Source organism: Cryptomeria japonica, chromosome 7 (assembly GCF_030272615.1).
Source record: "Cryptomeria japonica chromosome 7, Sugi_1.0, whole genome shotgun sequence".
NCBI lineage: Eukaryota > Viridiplantae > Streptophyta > Pinopsida > Cupressales > Cupressaceae > Cryptomeria > Cryptomeria japonica.
In genome coordinates this window covers 420316094-420330264 of record NC_081411.1, presented here as the reverse complement: position 1 = coordinate 420330264, position 14171 = coordinate 420316094, and the positions used below count along the sequence as shown (strand labels likewise).

The 14171-nt window shown below is 36.8% G+C and overlaps 1 protein-coding gene across 1 annotated transcript; it reads right to left on the bottom strand.

Moving 5' to 3' along the window:
* Positions 1-555: 555 nt before the first annotated feature.
* LOC131065599 (trihelix transcription factor GT-1) lies at positions 556-8327 on the bottom strand. The gene is made up of 4 exons (XM_058000161.2): positions 7315-8327; positions 2268-2399; positions 1646-1873; positions 556-1437 (listed from the first exon to the last, which is right to left on the bottom strand). Exons 1-4 carry the CDS (start codon positions 7907-7909, stop codon positions 1223-1225), a joined length of 1170 nt encoding a protein of 389 aa, XP_057856144.1. The 5' UTR covers positions 7910-8327; the 3' UTR covers positions 556-1222.
* Between the last annotated feature and the right edge of the window lie 5844 nt (positions 8328-14171).

Genomic DNA, 14171 nt, shown 5'->3' with positions numbered 1-14171 from the left:
TTGAGCTACTACGACAAAGTTCTTGGAAGGTTTGTCTGTGCAATCTTCAGGAGAAATGCCTCAAACAGGACGATAACTACTGACATTTCAGTTGAGTAAATCCTCACATCAAGTCTCCTAGAATAAATTCAACGAAATTGTTGTTCCTTTTCTAATATCTGGAGTTGAATCTGAATAATTACCGTTGCATTGGGTGGTGTTCATACTAACAATACATTCAATGCAACGAAATGCCGAGGCAAGGTATTCTTATGCTGATAAGCAAAGTATTGTTATGCTAATATCCAAACCAAGTGAAAATGGATGCAAGGTATTGTTACGCTCATTTCCAAGATAACTAAGCAATTGTTGTCATGGATTCAAGAGAAAAGCAGATCCTAGCCAATACTTGGATTAATGATTCTGGTTGACCTGAAAGCTGCTGGATATATTGTCATGTTGGTAACTAACTTTTTTGAAATGCATTGAATCCAAATACAACTCATTATGCGAAATAAGAAATATTTTTCTCCAAGAAATGACTTGCATTAAGTACAGCATTTGCTCAACTTGGGGTTCAATAAGAATGCATTTGTGCATTAAGTAAAAGGAAGGTTCCAATAAAAATATCATTATGCTCTCATAGATTATTGTGCTGTTTAAGGTATGTAAATTACATCTCCACTAGAACCCAAAAGCTTCGCTCTAGAATTTCATGGTTTTAGCAAACAACTGTTAATGATACAAATGCAGCTCCTGAGACACCTACCAATTAGATCTCTAAGGTTTCATGCCCTCACATAGCACATAACTGCAAAAGGGGATTACGATTCCTCAGTCAAATTCTCTCTCCAAGAGATTCCTTCTTGATAAATGCCATTAAATGGATAATGGCCACCTCTGAAATCAGAAAGAGCTGACTTAATCCTTCTAAAACCCGTTCCTCAGTGAAACCCTACAATAATATGCAGCATAGAATGGAACTTATGTGGTTCCATTCAGTCTGTAACTGACACTGTCATGTAGACCCAGTACACGGCTCAAAGATCATCAAAAAATGAAAGGTATCTACAGCTGCAAGCTAACCTTGGGAGCTAAACACTATGCAAGTTACTGAAAACCCATACTTTTAGAATAGCATCAGCGTACAAGTTCTTGTGCAGAAACGTGGACTTACACTGCAGCCTCCCAATGAATTCGATTTTGCATGTGCACCAGTCATACACATACCCTCCTAGCCCAACTACTCCCCCAGCAGCCCTGCATGTTCATATATACATAATGGACGAAGTTCATCAACAGAATCAATAGTTCTAAAACCATTAACCTCTCGTAAACCAGACCAACTACGTCGTGCCAAGAAATCACGGAAATCTTCATCAGTGTACAAGGTCTTCTCCTCAGTGGCACCTGTCCAATGATCTGACTCGTCGTAGGTGCAGACCTTGACAGTTACACCTAATTTTACAGTTGCAACAATGTAACTCTCAGAAAAACTAAACCATCATAACTCAAAAAGAAATGCAAAATTCCTGTTGACCATAAAAAAGATCAATCCATATGAACATGCATTTGGCAGACAGATTGAGACTGGAGATATGGAAACTGAAAATAATGAAAGTGAACTTGAGTGTTCAGGATGAGGTATCCTGATCATCCTACATACCATCATCAAGGCGAAGATTATATGTCCCCAGTGGCATATCCCTGTCAAGACTGCGAACAATCCCATCTTCATCTTCTAACCAAAAGGCCCTTTTGGTACGCAATCCAAAGGCACATTTAACAGCCTCTCTGATAGCTTCAGCTGTCCCATCAATACCAATTCTTCTAGTATAATCTCCACATTTGACAGCAATCACTCTTCCACCATAAGAAGTCTGATGCTCACTGCCTGCAGTTTAGGGTGTTTCATTAATCCAAGAATTCATTCGACTCAATAAATGTTATGCAGGGTGAAAATGTGGGAAACTATAAAGATAGTCACTTTGCAGGTTATGTCACTATAAACTATAATAATGATCAAGTTCTAGCTATCTTTCTGAATATGTTTTCTTGCAACCCATATCTACTGCAAGAAATATTATTGATTTTTTCACTATATATTATAAGCAAACCCAATGGCCTAACTTCAGGTATGCCGATGTTTGAACACTCTTTCCAGAATAGCATTCACTTTTGAAATTATAATATTCCAAAAATGAGCAATACAATTTTCCTACAGCTATCTGACTGAGGTTGACATTTCTATCGACTTTGAATAGTACATGCTAGACAAGACAAGTTACCATTGGCAGTGGCATCTCTCCAGTTCCATGGAGGCACACCATTAGGAGCAGCTGTGTCTGCAGATGCAACAGCCATATGATGTCCATCATGATCCAATCTGCGCTCCATATTGAGTGATGACTTCCCATTTCCTGCAGAATAAACAAAAGACAAAAAATTAATGATGCCTTCCACTTATGGCATTTTATGTAAATTGTATCTCAAGTTTACCAGGTTATATGATTTTGTATTGGATTGGTCCATTTTTATGATGACAAGAACTGCATATATTCTTATTTGGAACTTTATTGAAACCAATTTAATCTGCATAGTGAATCTAATCTCTTGAAGCAATTATGTGACTTAGTTAGCATGCAAATAAAAGTACTGAATAATGCAACAGGCAAAAGCATTTTACTATGCTGATACTGGGGACCTGCTACCATTCATGGTCTGGATTTAGTTTCCATGAATTTGCCTAATATATTTGCCAGCTAGTTCTTGATTCATGAAGTGAAATTATGCAATCAGCACTACTTTGTTCTATTTAACTATTTATATGGGTTGACGTTGATTTATTCTGATGAAAATTCTATTTGTTTCCTGTGCTAAGTCCGCTGACCTGCTAACTTTCTACTCAAGTAACGCTCTGGATTTAGTTTCCATGAATTCGCCTAATATGTTTACCAGTTAGTTCTTGACTCGTGCAATGGTAACAATTATAATTTTAGCCTTTAGCTCATGAAATTATGCAATTGGCACTACTTTGTTTCCCACATAGAATCATGTTATTTTTTTTTTTGCTATTTATATGAGGGGAGGTTGAGGTATTCTTATGCAAATACTATTTGTTTCTTGTGTTGATACTGCTGACCTGCTAACATTCTACTCAAGTAATGTTCTAGATTTAATTTTCATGAATTCACGTAACATATTTACCAGTTAGTTCTTAACTCATGCAGTGGTTACAATTATGATGTTAATTCTTGAAATTATGCAATCGGCACTACTTTGTTTCATGCATAGAATCTGTTGGAAATTTGTTGTCATAGATGTCTAAGGAGAATTGATGTCAAGAATGTCATTGATGACAAAAAAGAAACCGCTGGGTGTATCTCAGAAATGAGGTATTTATTCTATACTCAAGATGGCTGACAATGAAGGAAAAATCAAAACACGTCATATTCCTGCTTAAGGAGGATTAATTCAGAAGTTTTATGCACAGCAGAATTAAATATAAATGGGAAATATTTATTGTTTTTATTGTTTTTTCATTAGGGCCAACCTAAACAGCCCTATATTGGCTTCACCCCTCCCTTGTGTGGGCCGACCTTGCATAGGGTGTTGCTCCACATTTGGTGGAATTTAAATTAAATCTAATTAAACATTATTGCTGTTATTGGGGCCGACCCCTCTTGATACAGTCACCCAGATTTGGAGTAATGTTAAATAAAATAAATTTATTTTTTGTACATGTGGCCGACCTGCTTGGAGAGTCACCTCTCTTGCGTGAAGAGGTGCATGTGTGGGGTATAAGAGAAAGAAAACTGTGCGGTGTAGGAAGCAAGAATTTAATGTGAAGATTATAGCAGATTTTTTTATCAGATTTATAAGTAGAATTTAGAGCAAGATTATCAGAATTGGTATCAAAGCCGATTCCTTCAAACTTCAAAGTATAGCTTAATCGCTAGAAGGAAGATCTTAAGAGTACACATGACCTGCCAAGAAGGATTTTCCTCCAACAGGGCTCTGTTGCTTGATGGAACAAACTATGCTTTTTGGAGCATAAGGATGCGTACCTACTTAATGGCTCTTAGATTTGATATTTGGCAATCAGTGGTAAGTGGATATGTTGCTCCGGTTTCTCCACCAACGGATCAAGCTGGAAAGAGGGCTAGTGAAAATAATGCCAAAGCTATGAATGCAATTTTTTGTGGACTATCAGAATCTGCATTTGTCTAAGTGATGCATTGTGTGTCAGCGAAGGAAATGTGGGACAAACTTCAAAAAATTTATGAAGGAGATGATAAGGTAAAGTATGTCAAGCGTCAAGCACATAGAAAACAATTTTATAGCTTAAAAATGACGGATGATGAAAATGTTGCAGCCTATCTATTTCGCGTGGATGTAATTGTCAACACCATGAGAAGTCTTGGTGAGACAATTGAAGAGGATATAATTGTGAAAAAAGTATTGAGGTCTCTTCCCTTAAGATTTTGTGCTATAGTTAATGTTATCCAAAAGAGAAGGGATTTGCATAAACTCAAACTGGATGACTTGCATGGGATTCTCACAGAGCATGAAATGAGGACCAAAGCAGAGAAACCATCTAAGCAAGAGGCAGCCCTCAAAGCCTCCAAGAAGATGAAGAATAAAGAATTTAATCTAACTGATAGCTCCAGTGATGAATTGGATACACAGAAAGATCATTTTGTAAGGGTGGGGTCCCATAGGGGGCCTTCAGGATTTACTTTTTAGGTGCAGGAGGTCCCATGAAGCAAAAAAATTTGCTACAGGTTTAATTAGAATCTTTTCCTAAAAAAATTTATAGTAGCTTAATCTTTTGCCTAAAATTTATAAAATAAATCTGCCAAATATTCAATTTTTTTAGGAGTAGCTTAAGCCTTATGTTCAGTTACACCCTTGGATTTTAGAGATCAAATATTGCTGGACAAAAATCCTTTGATTTCCTTAATGCAATCTCACAAAAAGGTTGTATTTGTACTTGAAAACCTTGTTAGGATTTCAACATAGATTTTGGTATTTCTGCAAGTTTTGTAATTTTGAAGCTTCAGCATATTGTCAAAGCAACATTATATTGCAAATGAACCTCTATTTTTAATGGTGCAATCCATTGCTATATCCTTTTGGACGTTGTTGCTACTGGAAATAATATATAGTTTAAAAAATTATTCTTCATCCACTGTATGTTCTCAACTTTTCCTTGCGGGATTTAATCAAAAAAGGGTAAATAATGATATTTACTCACTGTATGCTCTCACCTCACCCTCATGGGATCTCAGTAATATGAAAGTAATAAACATTTTATATTAAGATTTGTGGAGGATATTATAAACTCTCTTTATATTAAATGTATATCAAATCACAAAAAGATACATAGCTGATTTCGTTCTCTCAATTTAAACTTAGAATGACAACAAGAAACCCTAATTATATCATGCCATAATGCTTTTGTAATTTAAACATAACAGAATCTTGTCCGACTAAAGCTGAATACACCACGGGTGTCACGACAAAATGGGCATAGGATGCTCCTAATACAATGTTTCTAGGCATGCAACAAAGAATATTGTTACAGGCTTCAATTTTGTCAATGCAACTCCCAATCACAATAGTAGCTCTCAGCATTAAGATATGAGATGACCAAAAATATGAATTTGAACTCTACCAAAAACACAAGTACATCATTTTCGAAATAGAAACAAAATTATACAGAGGTATGATTACATTATCTCGAAGAAATGATTAGGAGAGTTGGACATGGGAATGGAGATGAGGCCCCTGTCAGTGAACCTGAATCTTCCTAGTGATTACTAACTCTACAGAACTAGGAGGCGCTTAGCAGGAAGCTTACAAAGGTGCTAAAGATATTAAGGATATGCTAAAACTACAAACTATCATCTTAAGGATATGCTAAAACTACAAACTATGTGCTTCTAAGATGATAAGAATACAACCCCCTATTCTTTCTCAGATGTATATTTCTTTTGTAGAATGAATGATTCCTCAGGATTCTAGGACTCTTAAGACTCGCATATGTAATCTATAAATAAAAACCCTTCATTTCAGGATATTTTCCTCTAGTGCATTAAATTCTTTCATTTAATGTTTACCACCTATGTGTTCTTGTACCAATCCATTAAATATATATAATAACTTTGTTCAGATGTTGATGTTCACTACCAATATACATATTAACTTTGTTTAAATATTGATTTCGCTACTAATATACATAATTTAACTTTGTTCTAATATTAAGGTTCAGTACAGGTATGAATGCAACTTAATAAAAACACACGATGGATGTGGCAAACACGTCTCCAACAAAATTAGGGTCTCATGGTGCCGCCAACTGTTGCTAATTTTGGGGCTCGGATGGTTCCATGCAACAATTATAATTACAAAATTGAAATGGAAGAGAAAAAAAATCGCAAAATGCAAAGCAGCTAGCAAGGAAGATTCTCAGCCGCAAGTAATGGTGGAGGGCAGAGAATCTGCAGCACCTGCTTTAAAGATTTTTAGGAAACACTTTTGCAAATTGCAGCTTCTTGTAGCAGACGTCATTTCGTCACTTTAATACCAAAACATTTAGTGGCTTTATTGCGGCAGCTTTCAGAATTCCTAAATAATGTGGTGCAATTCTCAGTCGGGAGCCAATGCCTAAACCTGGCAATCCTACATAATCTTTTTGAATGTTCAGTCAAAAACAACAATCTTTAGCTCTGGAATTGTATAACACTATTACATCTAAGGAAGACTTTCATCAGAGAGTTCAAGTTTGATCCACTAAATCAAAATCTATCTTTTATGAGTCACCTGGATAAACATCAACAACTTCGAATTTAGTTTCTCCTAAGCTTAGTAGGAAATGTGATATACTATTTTTCATCAAAATGGTCTAATATTTACAGCAGGGTCCACTCTAACTATCCAGCACTGCTCAATTTTTCAGGAGTTTTTTTGGAGCCAGTAGTTCCATGATTTTTTTCCTGCTTCTTTTAAGTAGTCAACAAACTGTGAGGTTTTTAAATTACCGAAATTTGGAGGCAAAAGTTGAAAAGATATTTATAAAAAGAAAAGAATACAGAATGTGTAGCCATAAAACTCAGTCCCCCGCCTTGCTTTTCATCTACAGATGAAATTTACAATCCTGAGTCACAGCTACTCCACCATTTTAGCCAAAGAAAATCGAGCCACCTTAACCTTAAAAATTAAGCAGTATACAGCTCCGTGGGTTCATGTTATTAGAAGCACCCTCAGCGAAAGGTAAAAGGAAGAGAAAAATCCTGAAGAAACAGAAGTATGAAGCAACAAGAAAACTCTAACCTTTGGGCGAGAAATTAATATAAGTCTCGACCTTGAGAGTAGCGGCAGTGGCACCAGCAGCGCCACCAGCAGCAGCAGCAGGAGGCGGCGGGGACTTGTAAGTGGCAACCTTGGCTCTCTCTCTCAGCAAATCCTCCAAGTCCTTGTAGCACGACATCTTGGCAGATCCGCCGCCACCCCTGTTGTCCTGATGCTTGGCCTTCTTATACTCCTTGAGCAAATTCCTCCACTTGTCAGTACACATGGTGGGCGACCTATCAAACCCTCGATCCCTCATCTTGAGCGAAATTTGCTCCCAAAGATGCTTATTAGACTTGGACGTATTGAATAAACTGTCCATCTCGCGCCGCAACGCAATCAAAGCACGTATCTCCTCCTGAATCCATGTCTCAGCCCTCTTTTTTGGCGCCTTCACTTCGTGATCCTCCCCGCTGCTCTCCGCCAATATCATCTGCCCCTGCCCCTGCCCCTGCATAGTCTGCGCCTGCAGACCATTGGCCACCACCTCCATCAGTATTCCTTCTTCTTCCTCTAACTCTAACCCTATCTGCCCCTGCCCCTGCCCCTGTTTACTGTTATTGTTCGACAAATACATAGAATAGTTTTTTTAGTGGCTATTTTAGCTTTCTTAAGGGTACAGAGCCCATACTCAACCAAAACGACGGCCAAAAACCTCGTTTCCGAGGGTTTTAAGAATCCAATTTGCCTGCCATACTATCCATGCACTAAAATCTTTGCCCACTGTAAAATACGAATTCCCCCGTCCTCGCCGGCACCGCAGAAATGCGACATTTGCATCAGAAGTTGTATAAATATAGAGATACAGAGAAAAGTATTTGTTTGATTTGATTTGCTATCTGTGTCTCACGCATCTCGGAAGACTGAGCGCACATATTTTGCGAAGCTGCGTCTGCTCGCTTCAGATAGTCCAGCGTTTCCCGAATCCATATTTTGACGGCCACTGACGGCTCCAGTTTACCTTTCAACCGGAGATCCATTATTTTTATCGGTCATCTTAACATGGATTGACGTAAGATTTACTTGAAGACTTGACATTAAAATTCTTCTATACGTGTCTAAATTCCTTGTAAATAACCTTTGATCTTAAATAAAGAATAAAAAAAATTCAGAAGTTTTTTCTAAAAGTCTACATTTAATAATAAATAATTAAAAACTAAAAAATCATATGTTTTTTATAAGGCTACATTAAATAAAAAATAAAAGTTTATATTAAATTACAAATTAAAAATTCTTGCAAGTTGTATATATATAATTTTTTGCATCCATAACGTTAATGTGCATAACTTCTTGAAATAGTTGCATGAGTTTATTTCGTCAATGTTTCAAATGAAACTACACATCCATCATAAGAAGAAGAGAGCAATACTATCATAAAACTACATGAGTTACAAGAAGCTATGCACAATTCTCACAAGCTTTTACAGTCCCTTTTAAAAAAATAAAAAATTAGATGTTTAAAATTGAAAATGTGTGATTGGTGTGTTCTTGGGCTAGACTTATTGATTGATGTTGAGTGGTTGCTAGCATTTAATCTAAATTTGAATCTCTCCAAGCTATGATTCTATTAACATGGTATGTTAGAATTTATCTTTTGCTTAGTTAACCATTAGATTCCCCTTTAATGAAAAAAAAAGTGCCTTAGAATTTACTTTATAGCTAAAATCCCTTCAATTTAATACACCTAAAAATCTACATCTTACAATTTATTGTAAAACTAAAAATTCTCCATATCTTTAATTTTTTAGGATGTTGTAATATGAAAATATGTTTAAGAGAAGAGCACTAGTAGTGGATCGCATTACAATAATCAATCACCCTTTGTGCACCCAACCCCCCAATTACTAATTTTAAAGGATTTAGAAAAATGATAATGAAAAAATCATTAGTGAGTTTCACATGTACCAATAGCCAATCACTTTTTAGTTTTTTTGATCCAACATTGGCCCATTTTTACACCACTACTAGGACATTTGTGCACAACTATTGGGACATTTGTCCACAAAGTTAGCTATAACCACTACTGGTATGCTTCCCCTACTCATATTTAATTGTTTAATATAGTTAAACCCTATAAGAACAATATAAAAGACCATGAATAAAAATATGATTTTGGTCATTGATGCATGTGTGACTACACAAGATCTTGCTCTTGCTAAACAAATGCTTGTTGATGTGCTTATCAATACTCAATATCATCATTAATAGGCAACTCTTTTGCATAAGACATTGATGGATGCTCCATTTGGCATAAATATTCTTCATGGTATTTGCACTTTGTTGGCTTCTTCCAATCGTGTATCCTCTCATCCTTAATCCCATTTTGATCCTCTTCACTTTCATGAGCACTACCACTCATAATGCTTCCCTTAGTGTGATCTTCACCTCTTGCATTCATCTCATTTGTCTTATATTCAAATTCTAATCTTCCACATAATAATATTAGCATCATGCTTGTGCTTGTGGTACTCATACTATTCCTAGACGAGTCTCACAATATTTTCACTCCACTTATAATGTGATTTCTCCTTCCATGGTCATAAAACAACCTACTCTCGCACATCCTTATTATGATCATATACTTAACAATAAAGATGCTATTACACTTAATTAAAAAAAAAAAGTTGTTATCACATATGATCATCCAGCACACTCCATTTTCCTTCGAGTTTGTCTCATCTTTATTACCTTTTAGTTGTATCATACATAGATTTGAGCTATCCAATAGAAAAGGAGACTCTCGTGCCCATTTAAAAGCCTTCAATACTACATGTATGGATTATGCATGGAAGGAAAAGGTCTTATACAAGTTTTTCTCAAGAAAAATAAGAAGGATCATTATATTCAATTATTTTATTCTTTAACTCCTTATTTTATACTGTATACACCTAAAAATGGTCTGAAGATAATTAATTAAATAAGTAATTATTTAATTAATCCCCCTTCCTAATTTAATTGAATTCATTAGGCAATTCGATTAAATTTATCCCTTTCATCTACTTATTAATAAATCTAAGGATTTATTTAATAGGTTCATTTCAATAGTCCCCTTTGATTAATTAATTCAAATTAATCTTCCCCCCCCCCCCCCATTTCAATCAAGTCTTCTAATTCCCTAAATAATTAAAATAAATCAATTTATGAGTTGTTGAAAATTAATTAGTCTTTTCCTATTATTTGAATTTTTAAATTCAAATTACCCACATGCCTCCTAACTTCTAACCACCTAACCTAACCATCCCCTAACCTAATCCATTCCACCTAACCTTGGGTTTGCCTAACCCTATCTTATCTTGCTCATTCTAACCTCCTTATCCTAACCTCCTATGGTGTGGATATTTTCTTCTTAAGACACATGGCACTTTGGCCACATGTCTCCTCCCTTGGACACTTGCCCTTTATGAGAAAGGCTCCTTGAAACTTGTCACCACAGAGATGACAAGTGTCTCTTCCTCCAACCTCTTCTCCAACCTCCTCCAATTTCACCCTTGATATCTTCAGACTCAATCTTGACCGTTTATTCTGATCACCTCACCCGTGGCCTTGGAAATCCTATAAATATCCGTCATTTTGGAGCACAAAGGATCCCATCTCATTTCATCTCATGCATTGTTATTATAGGGAGATCCCATCTCATTATCAATTTATACATTGTTACTATAGGCATATCATTTGAGCATTATTGTTATAGGCAATTGCATTAGCTTAATTTGATCATTTTCTAGCATAATTGTTGAATCATGTAGCTTAATCAATCTCTTTTCTAGCTTAATTGCATCATCATCATACCTTAATCATGCATATCATTAGCTTAATTAGTCTTTTGGATCAATCTAGCATAATCAATCTCATCTTTGCATATCATTATCATTTCAAATCCTCCGTCTAGGTGTAGTCAAGTCACCGGGATTGCTTATCCAGATCTGAGAGCAAATCCATACTTGCATTTCTTAGGAGGTGATAGGTCACTTTTTCATGGTTCATCTTCATTTTCTTATTATTTTATAACCATGCTTGTAATGATCTATTGAGTGTTTGTGTTGCAACTGTAGGTATCACACTTCACAGGCATGACATATACATCCTTTTGATGAATTGGCTACTATTTTCTTAAAACAATTTTGTAACATTTTTGTATTCATGGACCTAAAAATAATTAGAAATGATTTGATTTGCAATTATCTAATGGAGAGTGACATTGAGCCATAACAAATAACCCCTACCATCATGTGTGCGCAAAAGAGTACTAAACATATCAATGATTATATTATTTGTTTTCAATCACTATATGGTAAACTAAAGCACCAAACCAATGGTGATTGTAGACAGTGATTATGTTGCAATTAAATAATGTATGTTTGTTATGTTTTAAAATGGAAATGTAATGGGCAATTAGTTCCCGTAGGTAGTTGGTAGTTTTCAGCGGTTGGCCTCTTCACCAACCGACCAAGTGGTATATATTCTAGCATTGCATTGAAAACAAGGGGATTATGATCAAAGATATATTTTGTTTACAGTTGTACTATCCATTACATGATGCAATAAAGTTGTATCATTTTGCCTAAGTTGTTGTGACCGTTATTTGTGTTCTATGCATGTTGTAGTTTCCCTATTTATTCTATGAAGTTAAAACATATTCACCGTAGGGAGTAAACATTTTGGCGTCATTGTCGATATGAATTCAAAGATCAATATGGCAGTAGGTGGTAAGGACTAACGGGTCAACCATTCGACCAACAATTGATAGTAACTAAAAGTGATACACAAGAAGAAGTGACACAGCCAAAAGCACAGGAAGATCAATTAATGAAAGATTTGGTGGACCTGTGGGAGGTTTCAGTCACCCAGTACGTGCAAAGGGAAGCTTGAGAGAGAGTTGTCCTTGAAGGCATGGTACGTGGTGAACTCACGATCAACCCTGTTGTCTTTGATCTCCTCGGGAACCTTCTAATGTACCTCATTGAACTACAAGACCGAAGGGAGGAAAGCAATCATGAATTGCGAAGAATAGAACCGTAGGGAAGAGGAGTAGAGGGATACGAGCAAACACCATACCCCTGGCAATTAATGCCCCTATGACTGAACAAAGACCAATGATGTACTAGTACCATTCGAGAGGTAAGGGAAGGATAAACACATAGATCTCTTCATATAAGAGAACAAAGTGAGCAGAGATAGCGGCTAAGGGAAATTGTTGAAGGCTCAAAGAGTCTAGAAAAATAAAGTAAGGTTCAGAGGGTGAGTTGAAGCCATAGTCGGGAGAGGCAAAAACTGTGTACATGGAACAAGTTAGTAGAGATTGTGAGGAACCTACCATTTCCAAACTTAAAGGAGGAAGATCTTACCGACGAGGCCACACACTCGACGTCGAGTGAGGTGTCCAGAATCAAGTTTGAGAATAGCCTATCCCAACACTTCGAACATGACAAAGAGTTAGTATGTGACCTTGAGGGTGAGGTTGCCGAAATTTTTGAAACCAATATGTATAGAATCAGGACTCTATCTTTGGCAAAGCAGTAAAAAATAAGAGGGTCTAAGTCAAAGACCCCAGGAAGGAGAGAGTACAGAAACAAAGGTGACCAAGGTGCAAAAGACGTAGAAGGTGGAGACGTAGAGAGCTCATGTGTGGTCAAGAGTGCAAGAGAGGCACCGGAACGCGAACAGAAGAACAGTCCAATCCAGTCGAACACATACAGTACCTTTCAAGCGACACATAGTACCTTCCAGGTACCACATGGTACCTTCCAGGCAAGGATTATGTTGCAGAATCAGAATAATTTGGAGAGGCAAAAACTCTTGAGATTCCTAGGTGATGGGTCGAAGGATCTTGTGCAGTATTGTAAAACGTGTATAATGATATGAGAGGCAAATGACCATTATTACCAAAACTATTGGCTGAAGGAATTTCTTTCTACCCTTCAGGGGATTTCCATTGACTGGTACACAGACCTCGATGCTAGAAACAAGACGAGATGGAATGATCTGAAAAAGGTGTTCCAAGAGAATTCAAACTCCTGAGCGATGAGAATGAGATTGTGACCAAAATATATAATACCAAGCAAAGAAAAAGTGAAAGTGTTTGGGCTTACAATCGTAGACTGAAAGAATTGTTGAGAAAAATGGAACATCAAGAGGTTGATGGCTTGAAGAAAAGATGGTTTGTGGAAGGGCTCGTTTCATCCCTGAGAAGGAAAATTAAAGTGGTCCCTCTGCCATCGTACGATGAATTTTATAACCAAGCAATGGACATTGAGAGCAAGAGTAAGACATCCAAAGGGAAGAAGAGGGCGAGTGATGAGGATAGTACAAATGGTAGTAGCGACGAAGAGCCAAAGACCATACAAGCCCTACAGAAGGATATGCTCTAAATGATGAAGGAATTGATTGCAGGGAGAGAGAGTGTCAAGGAAAGCAAAGAAGTGTGGTGTATTGATTATAAAGTAGAAGGTCATACTAAGTGTACTTGCCCAAAAAAAAATTTCTATGACATCTGTCAAGTACTGGGCCACTCAACCAAGGAATTCCCATACAACTTGAAAACAAGGAGCACACAAGTGCTCTATGCCCAAGGGGAATAGGCTAATCCGCCAACCACACCACCCAAACCACCAACAAACTCACATCCCTCACTAGGAGGGTACCGTAACAATCGATGAGGGAAAAATTGTTCTAACAACAACATGCCAAGAAGCAAAATTCAGTATAATGTCCAAGGGAGACCCATGATTCAGTGTTGGAAGTGCAACGAGTGGGGTCAATTCACCCGAGAATGTCAAAGTAGTAACAACAATGAGAGTTTGTTGTGTAAATGGTGCGGATTGAGAAACCATGAAGATACA